Genomic DNA, 20,100 nt, shown 5'->3' on the forward strand with positions numbered 1-20,100 from the left:
TAGTATCATATCCATATCCATATCCATAGTATGCACATCAGATGGTTTAATACAGTATATTACAAAATATGCCCACAAACCAGTAGCATGGTCAGAGTGCTTTTTTATTCTTATTTGTGTTATTATGTATAGAATTCCAGAATACGGTTTAACTTTCCTTCCAGATTGAATTACATCTCTGGCCATATTATCAAGATTAAATATGACTCTTTCTGGAAAGAGGTTTCAGTATTTTATGCTGAACATCATGTACAAAAACATACTAAACTGCTATATTTTAATAAAATTGAAAAACACATTTTAGTAGATGTACTAATTTAAATGTTTTAGAATGATTTGTAATGTATCTCAACAGGCCCACTGGAGTGCAGGCCCTCTATTCTTTATCATATATGTGGTACAGCGCTCACAACTCAGCCACAGTGGTAGTGGTGGGACTGCTGGTCAGTCTACTCACTGGTATGTCAAACTCACTAAGTGATTATAATCTTATCTGTTGTTTTATATGATAATTCTCAGCATTTATATCCAGTATTGGGTCTACATATTAATGTTACCAGTATTATGTATACATATTAATGATTCATGCCATAAGAGTAGATCTTTATTTTTATTTTAGCAGAAATGCATCTTCAGTGATTTAAATCAGTTTTACTTACTACACAAGTGTAGGAACTAATATATACATATATATTTCTTCTCTCTTGCTCAGGACCTTGGAAGGAGAAGGAGTTGACCCCAGGAACTGTTTTCCCTGTTCTGGGTACGTTGCTGTTCTTTCTTCCTGAACGCTACAGAGAGAAGCTCTGCTGTGTTACTCCTCTGGAAAACAAGGTAAGGAAAATTCTACAGCAAATTCTACAGGTATTCTACATACCTGACTGTAGCCGTGGTTTTATTTTTAATTCCTCACCCCAGATTCTGGCGGGACTCTGCTATGCATATTTACTATAGCAGTATTCTTTGCATTAATTTTAGATTTGCATTAATGTAAAGTTACAGTTTCATTTGTGTGAAAATGCAGAAATGAAGCAAATTGTGAAATTTTGGATAAGTTCTAAGCAGATGTTAGCACCTAATCAATGGTGCCACCCGGTTGGAGGGGCACACGTCGTTGCGCATGTGTTTTGCATGTTATTCTGCAATATTAAACTGCTCAGTCACTCTCCTGGGAAAACCATTTATTAAAAGAAAATAAATATAAATGAGTATCCCAAACCTTTAAGCATTTCAGTATTAAATTAATCACTTAAACCTGAAAAACACACTTCATGCCAACTTAATTGAAAGTGAATGACTGACTGAGATTTGTAGAAAACATTTTGCTGTTTTAAGTAAAAAAGACAAAAGACACTAAACCATGTTAAGCAGAGGTGCTCCAGGACCAAGACTGTGAATCATCAGTTTAGAGTAGTCTTGCATGTTAACTACTTAACCTTATGGTTTCTGAAGTTTTTTTTTAGTTGACAGAAGTCATTGATTAACACAGGGGAATCGCCTCTTTGTGCTAGTTACCAGCCTCTAGGAAATAAGAACATATGTCTAGTATTCAGCTACAGACCTAAAATACAGTCTCAGGTCCTGGATTTTGTAGTCACTGCTAGTTCAAGTCAAGTGAAACAGTAGTTAGCCAAACAGAAAATTGTGTATCTTGAGTAAAGTGTCCCTGAATATTATCTGAAATAAGTTCACTTTAATGTTAATGAAAGTAATGTTAATGTTAATTATGTGCATACTGCACCACAGTCCAAAGCTCTGGGAAGGCAGCCCTATCAGATGGCAAGCAAGAAAGAAAGCAACGGTGTCGCCCCTTTCCAAGATGAAGACAAAAGCCCAGAGGAAGAAGAGTCAGAAGAGCCGACTACCCAGCCCTCCTGCAAGCTCGCCAACGTGGAGCAGGAGACAGCCTTGTGATTGTCCTTCATAACTCTAAACTGTACGTGGGCTACATTCTCACCCGAAACGCCAAAATAGAATGGTACATTTCTGTGTTCATTAACTTGTTTAGAGCCCATTGTCTCACCAATATGTTTTGGTATTTGATTTGGCAGGCCCAGTGACCTCAGTGAGTTGGATGTGTGTAAATAAATACAAATTATATATATATATAAAAAGATTTTAGTAATAAGACTCTTTAAAGTTTTATGAATTTAGATGATACAGCAGGCTTAAATGTTACTTAATTTAAATGCCATGTCTTAATGGCAAACATACAAAACATTTTACTTTTTTCTGGGCACTACACACAACTAGACATACTTTCCTGCACAATTGAGATCACTGTGAAAGGAGTCACCTCAGACTTTCAACAAGAAATCAGGTTAAGTTACAGAAAAAGACACTATATGTACTTATTTTGGGGGAGAAAGCAAAAAACTACACTGATGAAATGAGCCACATTCCTGACTGAGGAGGAGTATAAAGATATACAGAACATTTTAAACTCTATAAACTTTGGGGCGATGATTAGGGGGCATGTTTTTGCACCCAAAGGTCCTTTAGTTTGAAATGTATTTACCTAATTCTTTTTTCACTGCTGGATGTTTGATTCTGCATTTTAATGCTGCTATAAATAATGCAGTTGATTTTTAGAATCCAGCTGCTAAATCAGACTTTAACCTAGCTTACATGAAATGCAGAAGAGTCACAAAAAAGGTTTTATGTGTGGGCTGTCTCTGCTACTCAGATTCAGTAATAAGATGTGATGGTAAAGCACATGGAATGAAATGTTGCTGAAACCCATTGTTGGCTGTAAGTGCCTCCTCATGTGATTGCATTGTTTGCTCTTTGCGTTTTGCCATTGAAAATGTATCATCATTGTGTTGACAGTTTTTTGTGTTGAAGTTTCCTAATAGAACAGATGAAACATGGAACTCCATGTGAAACACATCTGATGAACATCTTTGCATTGTCCCATTTAGTGGATATCTTGTGGTTAAATCAGACAGGTCCCCATAGCTGTGTGCCTTCTCAAAGAGGATCTGATGTTGTACCATGTCATCACATTCATTTATTGATTGGTTGGTTGCTTTATGATAGAAGCATAAGGTTTTCCTAGTCTCTGGCCGAAGCTTTCCTATAAATTAATGGGAAAAAACAAAAAGCCACCAGATTAAAAGCCAATAAGCAATGGGCAGCTGTTGAACTTTGTCAATTCTTAGTTTAAAATATTTTGTAAGAGCCTTGTAATTAAAAACTCTAAATTTTAGTCATTTTGAAGCATGTCTATTGACACTGTGTAAAGAGTTGCCAGAATGGAGTTTTAATACTTTATACAGAAAGGTCTAAAGGTCCTCTCACTCTGATGCTGTAAAACAACAAGAAAGTGTTTAAAGAGTAGCTGGCAAAAAACTGCTACATTCTTGACATCACTCGCACTTTGAGTTTACAGTGCTTGCTTCGCTTGAGTTTCTTTGTTCATGTGTCCAGAATATTCTGGGCAACAAGAATAATATAATAAACAAATTATATACATGGATAATTATGGAGTATGGTACAAATTAATAAATAAATAAACAAGTAAAGTAACTGCTGCAGCCGCACAATGATAGACACATGCAGCTTGTTAGAACAAATGACAGATGTCACTGCCACTGAGGAAGCAGTATTTAAGCCATCGACTTAAAACTCCCATTCCAGGCATTCACCTTGTAATAGATGTAATGATTGATTTTTTTATGTCCCATGGACATTTTGTAATCCTAGAAGATGCTATTTGTAGTCATAGTGTGTTGTCTTCTCATACCTGAAATTATTTAAGTAGTGTGCACTAATGCTTTCTTTCAACATCTGTAAAAGTAGAACTGTTTTCAGATTCTGTTTTTAATTTTTTTAATTTTAATTAATTTTGTTTTAATTTTAATGCGCTCTTTATGAAATACTGGTGCACATTTCTCTATATAGCAAAACATTATCTTATCAAAAGCAGCAAAATCTGAAAAGCTTAGCTGTAAAACTAACTCTTATTATTTTGTATTATCTTATTTTCTTCTGTGTTTACAGTGCTTGATTTACTTGAGTGTCATTGTTCATGTGTGCTGAGTATTCTGGGCAACAAGAAGCATACATGCACAAATTCTATACAGAGATAAGCACAGGTAATAAATATACAGTAAAAGATGCATAATTTTTATTATGTTAGTTTATTGTAATGTGAATAAGTCCCTACATGTCAAGTAGTAACAAAATTACAAAAATTGTTTAAAAGTATTTAGTGTAACATGTATTTAGTAGACTGTAACCAACTGTAACCAGCATAGTGGTGTGGGGAAAAAATCTTAGGGTGTGGATGTCCACCCATAGGTTATCTTGCTGCATTGCTACACTGAGGAAAAGATGGATAAGACAGCTTTGAGCAGTAACGTTTGAGCAGTATGCTGTTGTATACTTATTTTAAACATTTATTGACATGATTTAGCACATGCCCATTTGCCCGAGTGGTTTGAGTCTGCAGGTTTCCTGTTCAGTACAGAGAGAAAAGATGTAGAAAAGATTTTCTGGGGTAAGCATCTGTATGCCACAGATGCAACACAAAGAGATTAGGCTAAAAGTAATGGATTGTTTGTATGTACATGATGTGTTGTTGTGTGTTACTGAGATAATGTTTGGAGTAATTAGATTAACCGAAACCTGCTGGACAGTTTCTGACTGTAGTTGTTGTCAGCATTGTATGGTTTGTATTTCATCCAAAAGCATTTCATGGTCTCTTAATTAGTTTGTTGATTTCATACTTCTTTGCCTTTTAAACTTTCATGTTTTTTCCAGTTCTAGACCTAGTTTCATGTTAGAGTCGTTGTGATGTGAAGGTCTGGTTGTGTGCTTGTGAATGTAAGCGTTGTTTCCTATGAACTGTGTTGCCACGGTCTGAAAAGGCACAGTGGAGTGTTGCATTTCGAGCCATATTTTGTTAATGTGTTGTTCTTAGTGTGTTTAGGGTTGATGAAATATCCTCAACTTGATATTCATCTCCAAAGAACTGTCTTATGCATGCCATAGATTGGGCATAAGACAATTGCCTTTATTTGATTTTATTTGCATCCTATGTGCATCTCATGCCTGAAGCAGAAACATGTGGTATATGTTGATACACATGTACTGTCACTAACTGTGTCCTTGTTAAATCCTTTCAGGTTTATATTTATATCGTTTGACAGATTTTCTGTCTATGAATGCCAGAAGACCAGTTGAAGTATCTTAACACTTCTTTAAGTTAGGTTGTTTTAGGATGTTGTCTTTTTTTTTTTTTTTTTTTTTAGTTCAAAAGTGTAGAGTTCAAGATCCTTAACCCATCCATGTCCGTGCACAAAATGGAATTTTCTTAATCCGAAAACAAATAATTGGTATTAAGGAACTGGAATCAAGTTGAAGAACAAACACATATGTATACTGTATTGTGTAATGTACTTTTTTTCCCCCCAACTTAAAGTTTTATGATTCCCAATTATCGCTTATTAGCCAGGATTCTCCCACCTCACAATGGCACCAGCACTGGTAGTGTAAATGCTATTTAAACAGTTAAGCTGCTTGAGATTCACAGTTTTTTTAGTACACAATTTCCAAATTAAATTCTGTGTAATTAGTAACATCTAACTAGGCATTCTTCCAATTCGCTGCTGGAGGGCTGGAGTCCAGAACAGTTTGATGAGTTTCCTGCTCAGAAACATCTGTCAAAACTGTGCTGGACGCTGTCCCTCCAGAACTGAAATTCAAAAATCTTGCTGGGTCCCTTATAGCTCATTTACACAGAGACGACTCTTAAAGAGCTAATCGGCCATTACAGTGAACACACGCTCTACCAGTGAACATAACCATTAACAGGGAGATGCTTTTGTAAAACTAGACCCTCCACTCATCCCCTTTTCTTTTACTGTATCAAGTGAAATCTAGCAGTAGGACATGGGTGGGTTAATATAGAAGCAAAATATTAAGAAGCGCAAATCTCTTGCACATTATCTATTACTGAATATGGTACAAATAAATAAAAAAGTAAATTTACTGCTGCAGCCGCACAATGACCGACACATGCAGCTTGTTAGAACAAAAGACAGATGCCACTGCCGCTGAGGAAGCAGTATTTAAGCCATCGACTTAAAACTCCCATTCCTGGCATTCACCTTGTAATAGATGTAATGAGATATTTTTTATGTCCCATGTACATTTTGTAATCCTAGAAGATGCTATTTGTAGTCATAGTGTGTTGTCTTGTCATACCTGAAATTACTTGAATAGTGTGCACTAATGCTTTCTTTCAACATCTGTAAAAGTAGAAATATATTTTCAGATTCTATTTTTAATTTTAATGATGATTTACAATGCGCTCTTTATGAAATACTGGTGCACATTTCTCTATGAAGCAGAAATTATCTCACAAAAAGCAGCAAGCTTAGCTGTAAAACTAACTCACTTTTTTATTTTTAACAGTTGCATTTCAACATAAAGGCCGAATGTCAGATTAAGGATGGGCTAATACCGGTTCATTTGCAAGACAAAAGACCTCCAGTCATGCTTTACCTCTGAAAAGTACTGAAAATACTGTGAGAGCCTCCGCTGGCTTAAAGCTTTCTTTTCCTTCCCTGTAAAGTTTTTTCAAATCTTTATTTTTTAGGAGAGAAAGCATAACACTCAAGTAATTACAATCAAAATAAATATTTCAATAACATAATATTTGTGTAAATATTATGAGAATATTTATTTTTTATAGATATTTACCCATTTTTGTAGATGTTTCCTATTTTTTTTTATGAATCTTTCCTTGTATGCATTCCAAAAACAAAATCCACAAGCAATGGAGTCTGACCAGCTTCATTGCTTTGGCTGTGCCTTCACTGTCTCTTTCTTTGATTGGTCGCGGAAGTTCCAGAGCCGTTTCTGGAAACTTTGCAACACGCTGCAAAGAGGCAAACGTGGTGGTCTGGGAGCATTCATAGCGATGAAACTTTTTATGAAGACAGACAAGCATTTATATTCGGCCACACTTGTGGGCATTATTTCCAAGCCATGAGCATTTATGTTGTCCTTCTGACAGCCAATGAAAAAGATATTTGTTATGAGCGTGAAAAAAATGTTCTTCAATTTGTTCATTTGAAAAATAAAACTGTCTGCCTGATTTATGTGGTGTGTTTTTTACAGCCTCTGTTGAATGATTATGAGGGACACATTTTGCAAAAAAAAAAAGGTTTGTTGGTTGGTGGACAGAGAAATCAACATCACAGTTCATAACATAATAATTAAACTGCCCTGCTTATCATGTAGGTACAGGTACAGTGATGTGAAAAAAGTGTTTGTCCCATTCATGATCCCATGATTTTTTTTAGCCTTTTTAGTAACAATCAAAAGGCCTTTCACAGTGCTGTGGAGGAATTTTGGAAGATTTTCGAGCATGAAAGGCCGCTCCAAAGTCTTCATTTTGTTTTTCCTTCAGCCTTTCAGAGCTGGATTTGCTGGTGTGTTTTTGGATCATTGTCCTGTTGCAAAACCTAAGTTTCAGCTTGAGGTCACAAACAGATTCCCAGACATTCTCCTTCAGGATCTTTTGGTAGACAGCAGAATTCATATTTCAATTTATGACGGCAAGTCTTCCAGACCCTGACGCAGCACAACAGCCCCAGACCATCACACTACCACCACCATACTTTACTGTAGACATGATGTTCTTTTTCTAAAATGCAGTGTTACTTTGTACCAGGCAAACACTGTTTCACACAGGTTTTCACACATCTAGGTTTAATTTTTTTTCCTCCCATAATAATAAAAACTTTAATTTAAAAGCTGCATTGTTGTGATTACTGGTGTTGTCTTTGACCATTATTTAAATGTGTTTGATGATTTAAAACATTTAAGAGTGACAAACATGCAAAAAAAAAAAATCATGAAGGGGCAAACACTTTTACACCACTGTACATTGATGTATTTCTTTTACGTTAGGACAGTAAAAACTGGGAGAATTAAGAATATTCTTCAGTGTAGCTGAACAGAGAGGTGTCGGGGGTTGGCAATGGCTCCTGATCAATGAAAAGAACAGGCACTCAAACCACCTGACAGAATGATGCTGGTGTTCTGGTTCCCTGATGTACTTGGATCAAAGCACGTTCCAGACATTTCATTAAGACCCCTGGAGACTGTGCTAATATGTAGAAAGGGGGTTTCAGTTTACCTTATGGGCAGACAGTAGTTTATAGTTTTTCAAATGTTCCTTATTGTACCTTTTACTGCTAAATTATATAAAATCAGTACTTCATATTTGCAGTTGAACCATAAAAGACTTACTGAACCAAATACATGTTATGGTGGTGTATTTAACACAAAAAAGTGGAATGAATTCAACTGAATGCAAAATCAACTTTAATTTACTTATTCAAAAATAAGTTGGATTATTTGTTTCTTTTTACTTGCAGAATAAGGCAGAGTAAAGGCAGAAAAACAGCAAAGCTCTAACCATGTTCATTTTATGGTCCCACATGTGTATGGGCATAAACCAACACACCCTAAAAGTGTTTAGGAGCAAAGGTCAGAGAACACGTAATCAATGTCTCTGCTTTAAAGTTCACTCTCAAACCAAGAGTCAGTACATATTCTCACATTATACTGTCTTTCCTGTTAATAATAATTAAACACAAATATTTGATACCAGATTAAAGCTTACTAATACTGTAAGTACATATAAAAATGTATCATTGAATAAATCAAATCATATGTAAGCTGTGTTCATATGCTTGAAAACTGATATAGGTATGCTGTTTATCCTACAGCATTTTGGCTGTTTGTTTCTGCAAGCTGCACAAGCAGTTATATAGTGGAAACAAGGTTAATGCTTGGATTAGTAGCAATAAAAAAATAACAGTTGAGCTAGAGGAGCTGCAAACACTTCATTTTCTTCTCTCCACAATCTTAACAAACTTTTGGATGTCCTGGGCCATCAACTCTGGTTCTTCCATGGCAGCAAAATGGCCACCTCTGGCCGCGAGGGTGTAGGTCACGAGCTTGTGGTACTTCTGCTTGACCCACAATTTAGGGGCATGCATCAGCTCATTGGGGAAAATGGCCACACCAGTTGGGACAACAACTGGGATCCTAAAGGCAGAAGGAAAACATGAAAAGTAATAAAGGGATTACTGTAGGTTTACTCTAGATAGATATTTTTTCAGTTTGCCTGCAGTTTTGGTTGCATTTTGATCAGAGAATAGTATAACTCATGTCAGTTTGCAGCAACATTCAGTGAATATAGGTATGAGATATGGGGTATGATTTGTTTTGGAACTTTGGTAAACACATTCTCTGCATCACTGTATCTGCATGGACTACTTCTGTTTCTGGAAGCAGTAATAATGATTACATCCATGTTATTGTGGACAATTGATAAAGTGATACAGTTAACAAACAGAAAGAAAGCCTTAAAGTGTAAGACGTTTCACATTTTAAAGAGTTTGTGAATACATATGAGATGTTTGCCAGTGGAATTATTATTTTGAATGAATAAACAGGATGAAATAAATGCCTATGCAATGTCACGTAAAATTTGGACCCAACGGTTTAAATGATTGTGCTTCACTAACAAAAATATTTCCAGAACTTTTAGTTCCTGAACTCGGGGTCTCCTGAATGATAGGAATAAACTTTTAATCAGGGGATTTCCAGTCATGCCCACAAAGGGCTGCTATGGCTGCTAGTGTTTATGCCAACAAGGAGAAGGTAAGCTGCCTGAAGACTGAGACCAACTTGACTGATTGCACAAGTGAAATCAGGTGAGCTCCTGGCTGACTGTAACGAAACATTACAGTCCCTGTTCAGCTTTAGCACAGCAAAACAGGCTAAACTGACGAGTGTAGAAACTTTAGGGTTTTTTTTTCTGTATACAAAATGTTCTTTGTTTATTATGAAATGAATACATTTTCTAAATAAAAAACTTCTAAATAAAAAGCTTTAACATGTTAATAACCTGCTCCTACTTCTACAACAATTTTGTTGCTTAAGGTGTTGGAAGGTTTGGTAGTTTAAGTTTAAGAACATTTAACATCATTTGCAGGTTTTACAGCCACCAAGAAAACGATCCTGCAACTTTGGATTTCCCCTCAACTTTTAGTTATGAATTTCTGGATCTCAAAATATAGGTTTTCAAAATATAGCTAGAATGCAATATTTAACAGCTAAAATTAACAAAGCAACATTTTCTACAGTTAGTAAATAGGAGAATTTATGAGTCTATCTAGGATTGTGTAGCTCTTTGAGTTATTTGTTTCACATTTTCTTATTTGATGGCTCTTTAGTAGTACTTTCATCTTGGATTTTTATAGTGTCTGTGTTAAATTTACTGTATGTGGTCGTCTGCTCCCCTTTCCCCACCCCTGTTGTTAAAAATGTTTGTATAACAAATAAAAAGTTGATCACAAAAAAAGAACATTTAACATCGTATAACAGACACATTCACATATAACAGTCTTTTCATGTCTTTGATCAGACCCAAACTCTTTGCTTACTTTGAATGTGGCTGGTCAAGACCTTTGCCAAAGTTCTCCTTGTAGAAACGCATGGATGAAATGATGGAGCCACTAGTCCAGTAGATCATCACATTAGTCAGTAGGTCATCCAGGGTGAATTTTCTGTAAAGAAAGAGGAGGTAATATACGGTAAAATGTAAAATACAGGACTGTCAAACATCACACAAAACAAAGGTCATACCGTTCCAGCCCGCCATCATCAAGTTTTACAAATTCAGGATCGGTCCAGGTGGAAAACTTCTCTAGAATGTAAGCAGCCAGTCCAACCGGGGAGTCATTCAGTCCACGTCCTGTAACACACGTTAATGCACAAGCAGAACAAATTGCATAAACTGTATCAACTGTTATTAATACCCACATTTACTAACATTAGGTTATGAAAGGAATGCTGGACATTTAGAAAATCAATTGAATATTTTAAACCTGGATTATCAGGTTCAATCACAGTTGACATTGTTCCTACCTGCAGTGTCAGGTTTGGTGGCCTGTATGTGCATATATCCCGTCTCTTTTACAGCATCCACCACTAATTTCTGAACACAGGGGAAGAGGCGCTTAATGTCGTGTTCACTGAAGTCAAAGAGCTTGGGGAAATGACGGCCCAAAAGCATGGACAGCACCACCATCAGGCTTGGCTTGGCAGGAGGTGCAAAGTTGACATGTAGACCTTTTACAATTCTGAAACATAAACCAGAGAATATTAAAAAGGTATGATATCTAATGACTATTGCTTTAAATAGCTATACATTGTATTTTTCATGCTTTTATACCATTTCACTGGCTAGCGATCAAGTCATGTTTTTTTTTTCCAAACAAGACATAGAGCCTACGATGGCAACAGGGGGAAGAAATTAACGATGACAACAGTGGAGATACTGTTTCTAAACTTGCTAGAAAATAAAACAGATGCCGGGTAAGCCAGCTTTCTTCAGGACAAAAGTGTGCAATTACAAGACACACAAATTCAAATTGAATATACAAAAACTTTAAGTATAGCTGCAGAGTCACTACAAAAGAACTGCTTGATGTTTAAAATAAACCTGGTTTATTCATACTTGATAATGCTGTATTTTCTCATGTGTTTATTAGCCTTGTGTCCGACATTACTAATTAGGGGTCTAACTAGGGGGTCAGCCCACAATAATTACAGAACAACTGCCAGGTTAAATTTAGGTAAAAAAAATAACACATGGTAAAAAGAGCTATACGTTTTTTGCAATGATGATAAAAATCCTACCAGACTGTTTAAGTGTTCTAGACTCAGGAAAATATGAATCATTTAAAGCGGCATTATTACATAAATTGTATTTTTTGCTTGTTGGCTCCCCCTTCAGTTGGGGAAGGTAAATGTAATTCACTTTAGACCAGGATTACGCAGTGATGCGCAGTTCTACAGGGAGGTCTTATGCAGCTCTGCCCATTACATATAGTTACATAGAGCAATAGCAGCACCACAGTCCAGAGAGGAAATGTACTACTGTACAGTGATTTTAAAGCTCATACTTTCAGGTAAAACTGATATATAATGTTGCTTTAATGTAAACATGTTTGTAATCGAGGCTTTAAGCATGCATTAAGCGCATATAATACAATACTCTAGGTTCACACTGCTATGCTGAGATGGCCGACTATAGAACTGTATACACTCTTACTTGGGTTCCAGCTGAGCCATGTTAGTAGTGATAAGCCAGCCCCAGTCGCCTCCCTGAATGTAAAACTGGCTGAAACCCAGTCTCTTCATCAGCTTATGGAACACTCGGGCAGCACATACTGAGTCAAAGCCTGATAAAAACGACAGAACAAAAATATCTGATGGTCTTTGCAGGATAACAAACATACAAATACTCTGAAACTGTAAGATCTTCACACATACTGAAAAAATCAATTTAACATGATTTATCAGCTGAGACAGGTTTCTAAAATTAGCTTTTTTACAGTGGGAAATCCTAGGCTAAAACTGCTTGGTGGGCTGCCAACACCTGAAACACCAGTTTGACATTTATAATTTATTCTAATTGTAGGAGCTGGTTAGCATTCACTTTAATTTTGTACTTTCACACAGCACAACTGCTATTTTGACCGCTGTGCTACAGAAAAAAACTGTAACTGAAGTAATTCTCTTTAAAATGAAACGTCCACAATAAGTGGAAACAAAGCACTTTGTGTATTACAAAACAAAAATATTGAATATTTTCTAAACTAAACAAGCACTACAAGTACATCAAAACAGAATTGGACACATTACGTCTCCAAGGTAAGTTTACAGACCCTTCTTATGTGGTGCCTCTGAGAATCCATAGCCTGGTATAGAAGGACAGATGACTTCAAATGCAATGTCATCAGGACTGGCAGGCTCCGTAAGAAGGGGAAGAATACCGTAGAATTCATAAAAGGATCCAGGCCAACCATGTACCATCATCAGTGGTACAGCTTTTGATCCTTCTGGTAGGTTCTTGGGCTTCACGTGGATGTAGTGAATATCAATTCCTTACAGATGAAAAGTAAATTAAATGACTTTATATTTTCTGCATGCAACATTTTCTTACTAATCCTGCAATGGATCAGATGTGTTCAAGTGTGAAAATCAACCTGTTTTACCTTCAATTTTGGTTTTGAAATGTGGGTATTTGTTCAGTTTGTCCACCTGTTTCCTCCAGTCAAAGTTGCTCCTCCAGTAGGAAACAACCTTCTGCAGGTAACTGGAGTTGAAGCCATAGTGAAACTTGCTGTCTTCTAGAGAGGAGAATGAGCGTGTCTGATCAATCCTGCGATACAAATCCTGTGAACAAAAGAGCACCAAATGATTATTCAGTTATTTAACAGTACATAGATTATCATTATACACTAAGGTCAATAATTTCACAACAGCAAAACAAACGTGACATAATTACTGTGATAACTTACAAAACAATATGCAATGCTGGGATCATTTTTTGTGATAATGAAATGATACAAAAATTAGCCTGATTGCAGAGGGCCTGTAAATGCTAATGAAGTGGAAATGAACTCACTTTAAGACCCCCTTTCCCCTTAAAAAGACCTCTAAAAATCATATTGGTAGGGGTACATAATTGTTAAGAAAATATTATTGCCAGTAGACAGGTAAACAAATGTGATTAATATTTCTTGCTGACTTTTTTTTATTTAAAACCAAAGGTGCATTTTACTTTATCTGTACCCCCTACAGAAAAGTACATTTTCCTGTAATACCACTTAGATAAATGTACACAGGTTAAGTATGGACATCAGCATTAGTGGCAAGATATGTACATGGGGGTTGCGGATGGGAGGTGAGTGGAAAGAAAAAAAAAAGGCATATGTTTTGCCCCAAAATCAGTACACAATCATTCCAGTCATGTGAGGAAAATTGTATTAAGCCATGCATGTGTTGCAATACTGCATTTTTGACAAATTACCCAACCTTATTTAAATCAAGCTGCAAATCCCCCAATAGCTTCCAGTGTCCCAACACTCTATATAGTGTATTTTGCAATATGTCCCATCAGAATAACGACTGCTAGGGACAGACATTATTTTAATTCAAAATCCTGCCAGAAAAATAAACAGAAATGTCTGCCACATCCAACCCTTACCTCTAACTCTTGCTGAGTGGTCTCCACTCTAAATGGGCGAATGCTGTCATCTTCAGGACTTTCTAATAGAGATCCCACACCCCACCAACCATCCTGTGTTTTTAACTGTTCCGAATTCTTCCTGAGAAGCACGAAAATGATCACTGCACCCAACACCACTGCCCCGAGCAACTCCACATACATGGTGTCAGCACCTGGAGACAGGAAAAGAGCTTTAACAAACCCCAGCCTCACTTCTGTTCACTGGAAGACACAATATAGATTAGTCTTAATGATTGACCTGACAGAAATAATCAAAATCATTTAATACAATTTAACCGTTTCATTGTTTTTTGAGTCACATTACTTCACATTTCTGCACAAATCGTTTGCTGAGGTGTAATTAGGTTATTATAGATTATAGATTAACTGAGATTTGTCTAAAGAGGAATTAAGAGGACCCAGGGATCATAATGAAAAAAAATGAAAATACAGTGAACCTAATTGGGTCACTATGTTCTTATGTTTTACTGATGATGAAAAAATATTAGAAAATTTCCTGCTGCTGACTGTGCAACCAAAAGTGCATACAATAGACCACATACACACACATACTATATATTTTCTTTATTTTTAATCCATAACCATATGCAACTTATGTAAATATTCTTCAAAGATTTTTGATATATTATATAGAAATATATATTATATAGAGATTAAAGCCTAGTGTTTTGGAATGGTGGTTTTTCATTGAAATGAAAATATAGTAAATATAATACAATCTAGTATAATATAATATAATATATCTGTGAAACTGACCAATCGTGCATATATCCTAAAATTTAGTTTGTTGTTTGTCATAATTTTCCTCTGTTGCTTTGCCATCTCTTTGCAGTTGTAACACGTTGTATTTCCCCACTGTGTGACTAATAAAATATTATCTTTCCTTATCTTAAAAAAATATTGCAGACATACAGTGTTCTGTTTGATTCTTATTATTGTCATTGCAGCAATCAGTTAAATTTACACTCTGACCTTTGATATGAATTAAATATTTTATACTAAAAAGCAATGATCCTGCAAATCCCCAGACTGGGCAACCCTGTGACTCAATCTTCCCCCATCACCCTAATGCACATTCATCCAGTTACAGCACAGCCTCTGAAAATATTTCGGAAAATGGAACAAAGTTCCTCTGTTGCACAACATTGCAGGACTGGATAGGATTAGGGAAAGAATGAACTGGGCAAGGCTACATGCTGCAAACACATGCAGGCCAAAATGAATGACAAAGCGTTTTTTGTTTTGCTGCTGCTTCACAGTAAACACAATCAACTGTAAAATTTACAGTGATCCAACACTGTCTGAGACAGACATATCACCCGCAGAATAAAGTTACTAAACTCAGTGAATATACAGTGGAGAGACAGAGGGAGACCCCCTCTAGATACAGGGAATCTAAAAGTAATGATATAATCAGAATAATCGGTTTTAGGTATACACTGTTGAGCTAGTGTTATGTATATTTGATGAGCTCAGACTGCGTGCATCTGTCTGAATTATTATTGAGAAGAATAACACTGTTCTCTATAAACAGCAGAGTTTAGTGTTGCAGGACTTAAGCATTAAACACTGGGTTGTTTTAGATATAACAGTGTTTTTCTTCTTCACTGAATAATTCAGACACGCTGTATTCTGCACTACAGTCTGTCTGTAAACACAGGCTGCAGGTCAGTGCTGCACTGATACGCACTTTATGAACTGAAACAGAGGAGCGGGTCTTACCTGTGTGAAGAGTCCGCTGACCGAGCTGACTGAGCTGTTTACTAACAGCACAGACCCGCACTGACTGACTGAGCGCTTATTACACAACACGCTAAGCTTTCCGGAGTTCAGACAGTCTACGCACACATTTAGCTACTAACAGGATGGGTTCGCGCTGCACTGTGGGAAACGTAGTTTTATCAAGGTCCCTCTCCACGCCGCACAGCAAAACTCTCTCACAGGCTCTGTCTGAAACGCACGCAGTGCTGCCTACTGAGGCAGGATCCTGCTGAGGGAGGAAGCGCTCCCTCATGTCTGAAAGCCTTGTGAGCCAAATCCTGCTGGAAAATGAAATTCGCATCTCCATAAAAGTTGTCAGCAGAGGGAAGCATGAAGTGCTGACAGATTTTGTGGGAAAACTCTGCACTGACTTTAGACTTGATATAACACACAGTGGATCAACACCAGCAGATGACATGTCTCTCCAAACCATCACTGATTGTAGAAACTTCACACTAGACCTCAAGCAGCTTGGACTCGGTCTTTCCACTCTTCCTCCAGACTGATTTTGTGATTTCCAAATAAAATGTAAAATTTACTGATGAGTCAGTAATGGTTTGGAGAGACATGTCATCTGCTGTTGTTGATTCACTGTTATATCAAGCTCAAAGTCAGTGCAGTGTTTTCCCGCAAACTCTTACAGCACTTCATGCTTCCCTCTACTGACAACTTTTATGGAGATGCAGATTTTATTTTCCAGCAGGACTTGGCACACTGCCCAAAAGTACCAATTGGTCTTATATAATATTTAAATTTTCTGAGACACTAATTTTATGTTTTCATTAGCTGTAAGCCATAATCATAATCAGAAATAAATGCTTAAAATAGATCACTCTGTGTTTAATACCTCTATATATTATATGAGTTTCTAATTTCGAACTGAATTACTGAAATAAAATAACTTTTCAATGATATTTAAATGTTTGAGATGCACTAGTATCTACAACCTGACAAGGTATGGACAGTTCACTGCTATTAGTGTTTCTTTTGAATGAGATACAAAGACCTTTATCACTACACTGCCTTTAAAGTGAGACAGTGTGGGCATCAAGTCAGCACTGCATGCATTTCAGACAGACACAGAATCTCTTCACTACCAGAGACATTGACTGTGTCTGAAACTGGAAGTAGCTGACTTAATGCCTTGCTGTCCCTAATATTTCAGAAGGCAGTGTAGTAACGTGTTCTTATTTTCTATTAGAATTTTTACATTAAAAAGGGTTTAGATTATTGAACTTAAATTCAGACATGTCCCGCGATGGCTTGGTGGCCTGCCCAGGGTGTATACTGCCTTCCATCCGATGCCGGGATTTGTGCTTTCCTTAATTAAAAAAAATACTGTAACTTCTTAACACATCAAACTCTGACAGAAACTAGTTTTCCCAGAAAAGGCAAGTTTGAACCCATCTTAGAAGTACTATTAAGCTATGCAACTTTAAAGGGCAACTATTAAAAAAGAAGTTTGGTTTGTTATGGTTTGATTTTTCTGAAGATATTCAAAACACATCCAATATATACAGAGGCAAAGCTGCAAAAAACATTTTTGTGAATTTATGCAAACTTACATTTAATAAATTGTTGGAGTCACACAAACAATTTTTTATCCAAACTGTTACAGTGTCAAACGTGTCAATCAAGCAGTTTCTTAATTAATGGACTAATTAAAATGTTTAAAAATCATAAAGTTTTCATATTATTATTATTTTTTCCCCCTCTTTTGTAAGAGTTACCGACAATGACTATGAGGTAGACACTAATGCTTTGCACTTCTCCCAGCTACAGGACTCAACTAAATCAAGTTAGCTCCTATTAAGCAGGACAATGTACCTGTAGTAAGACAATGAAGGTGATCTGTAAACTGGTATAAAATGCCAAACATTAATGTCAAGCTATCTTAATTTACTTAAAACAGAATACCAGAGGGTTGTAATACCAGGACGTGAACACTCAAATTTCTCATTAATTTTCATTGTGTTGACTGATTGGAAGTCTGCTAAATTATTGCTTTATCATTACACTTAAATCAAACCAGTTTTAACAAACAGAACCTCTGCAGGAAAACAGTAACTTAAGAAAAGTCTCAGATCTCAAAAAAGAAAGAAATTTATTCCAGATGTATGCACCATTAACAGAAGACTTGGGTGAAAGTAAAGGTCCAGTGAGTAAGTACAAATCAGTGGTTCTGACACTAGTTTTCAGGACCTCTCAGAAGGTTCAGGTTTGTGTATTTGCTGGCAGCCCCAACATACTGGTAACATAATCACTAAAAGACCCAGCTCCAGTCCTGTACTCCACCTGCAAGATATGTTTTCCTGCCTGAGTGTCATATAACTTAAAAATGGTCAACTTCTTTATAAGCTGCATTTAGCATTTTGTTTCAAAGCAGGAACAAACAATCATGCAGTGCATTTGTGCCCCCAGGAATGGAGCTAGTAAACACAAACAAGACTCTTCCAAAATAACTGAAAAGTTGCTGTTTCCAGGTATAAGCTAATCAAGCTCTGTGTGACCTAGAATCAGAAAAAAAACTGGTCACCCAGCAATGTATAATACAAGATCACTGCCTAATAATAAGTCCAACCGGGACCAGAAAATAAATATCAGGATGAGGAGATCGCTGAATGCAGCTGAGGACATCGGTTTCCTCTACCCTCCCAGTTGTCATACTCCAAAAACAGGGCTCTTAAATTCCATGATCTTCAAATAATGTCAGCAGAGCAGATACATACTGCTATCCAAAAATTAAAAGTCCCAAAAGATTACTCAGTCCGTTTCCATTGCACCACTGTGGGACTCCTTGGAAACCATTAATCTCATCAGTTTCCCATGCAGCTTCTCAATCTTCTTTACATCTTGCGCCTGATCAGTCTTATACTGCAAACACTGAAACCAGAAATGAGCCACAGTGATTAAATCAACACACATAAGAAATTTCATTAATGTTCTATTTATTAATTAGTGTTCTAGAGCTTAAACTTACCACAGCATTATCAGTGACTTTCATACACAGATTTCCATCACAGTGTCTGTATTTAAGCACAACTCTGACCTAGAAAGAAAGACAATGGGCAAATACAAAAGTTAATAAAAGAATCAAGCATTACACAGTAAAAAAGACATTAAAAAGAAAAGCTAGAATCTGTGTAAGAAAAGCTAGGTTAGATGAACTGGACAAACTCAATTCAATTTATTTAAATAAGACCATGTCTGTTGTATAGCAACAGAAAGCATGAAACGCTCTTTTTTTCGAATGTGTTACTGAGGGCTCAATAATAATCTTATTTTTTATACACGTTGCATAACTTTATTCTAAATTTTCCAGCAGGAATCTATGTACAGTTATTCCCTTTTTTTAACCCATTACCGCTTATGCTTAGTTCTGAATTGTAGTCATGTGTTTTCATTTTATTATGTATAATTCTCATATATGTATTTTCACTAAAATCTTTTACACTATTCTGTATAATTAAAACAGCGACTAAATCATAATTTGTGCGATTATGCGAAATTTTTAGAACACATTTATTGACCTTAAACATGTTTGGAGAGAACACATGCTATTAAAAAGACTTTGAATAGACTGAGACTAAGACTCAGAATAAGGCATAGAGCTGTATGGATTAGTAGCTCTGCTACAGCTACACATGGACTCCTTTACCAAATACAGCGGTATAGAACATGTTCACAAACAGATAGAGACTGTAATCTCCCCCATTCTGTACTAAATACTGAAACTGTAAAAGAACTTTAAATGAAATACAACACAAGACAGCTGGTCCCTGGCTAGTTAAGTTAATTTAAGCTAAATTATGCTAAGCTAGGTTAGGCTAGGTGAGCAGATCGGCTCGGTTTTACCTTCATCGGGTCGGTTAAATAGAGCTTCTCCGCCGCCCGGGCGAACTCCTCCCACGTCTGGTAATAAGGCATTCTCCAGAGAGACAGACACCGAGTCAGAGCAGAGAGCAGAGAGTGTTTTTGAAGACTTTAACATGAACTACAGCTCCAGCAGCTGCTCTACACCACGGAGAAGAACCACAGAGCAGCACACAGGGCCACATCATCTAAAAGCAGCTCACTGATTGAAAGACACCAACCAATCACAGCTCACAATGCTGCCATGCTCTTCTGCGCATGCTCATTTTAGTCTGAGGCACACGCACAGCATGTCAAAATACAGGCACATGGTATCAGAGAAGCCTTTATGATAATTA

The 20,100-nt window shown here is 36.6% G+C and overlaps 3 protein-coding genes across 3 annotated transcripts in view; 1 reads left to right on the forward strand and 2 right to left on the reverse strand.

The window, feature by feature from the left end:
* slc5a6a (solute carrier family 5 member 6a) overlaps positions 1 to 7,105 on the forward strand; it is a 32,124-nt gene extending 25,019 nt beyond the window's left edge. Inside the window, exons 15-17 of the mRNA XM_007245443.4 lie at positions 356 to 459; positions 713 to 834; positions 1,747 to 7,105. Coding sequence (XP_007245505.3) covers positions 356 to 459; positions 713 to 834; positions 1,747 to 1,914 — 394 coding nt within the window. The 3' untranslated portion in view covers positions 1,915 to 7,105. The remainder of the gene's footprint in view (positions 1 to 355; positions 460 to 712; positions 835 to 1,746) is intronic.
* Positions 7,106 to 8,317: 1,212 nt separating this feature from the next.
* On the reverse strand, positions 8,318 to 16,002 carry ephx1 (epoxide hydrolase 1, microsomal (xenobiotic)). Its single transcript, XM_015604847.3, has 9 exons — positions 15,851 to 16,002; positions 14,087 to 14,280; positions 13,092 to 13,272; positions 12,762 to 12,980; positions 12,146 to 12,275; positions 10,957 to 11,171; positions 10,675 to 10,783; positions 10,473 to 10,595; positions 8,318 to 9,069 (listed from the first exon to the last, which is right to left on the reverse strand). Exons 2-9 carry the CDS (start codon positions 14,267 to 14,269, stop codon positions 8,865 to 8,867), a joined length of 1,365 nt encoding a protein of 454 aa, XP_015460333.2. The 5' UTR covers positions 14,270 to 14,280; positions 15,851 to 16,002; the 3' UTR covers positions 8,318 to 8,864.
* A 1,974-nt stretch (positions 16,003 to 17,976) lies between these two features.
* srp9 (signal recognition particle 9) lies at positions 17,977 to 19,962 on the reverse strand. The gene is made up of 3 exons (XM_007245436.4): positions 19,745 to 19,962; positions 18,870 to 18,938; positions 17,977 to 18,772 (listed from the first exon to the last, which is right to left on the reverse strand). Exons 1-3 carry the CDS (start codon positions 19,814 to 19,816, stop codon positions 18,653 to 18,655), a joined length of 261 nt encoding a protein of 86 aa, XP_007245498.1. The 5' UTR covers positions 19,817 to 19,962; the 3' UTR covers positions 17,977 to 18,652.
* Positions 19,963 to 20,100: the final 138 nt, after the last annotated feature.

Source organism: Astyanax mexicanus, chromosome 1 (genome assembly GCF_023375975.1).
Source record: "Astyanax mexicanus isolate ESR-SI-001 chromosome 1, AstMex3_surface, whole genome shotgun sequence".
Lineage (NCBI taxonomy): Eukaryota > Metazoa > Chordata > Actinopteri > Characiformes > Acestrorhamphidae > Astyanax > Astyanax mexicanus.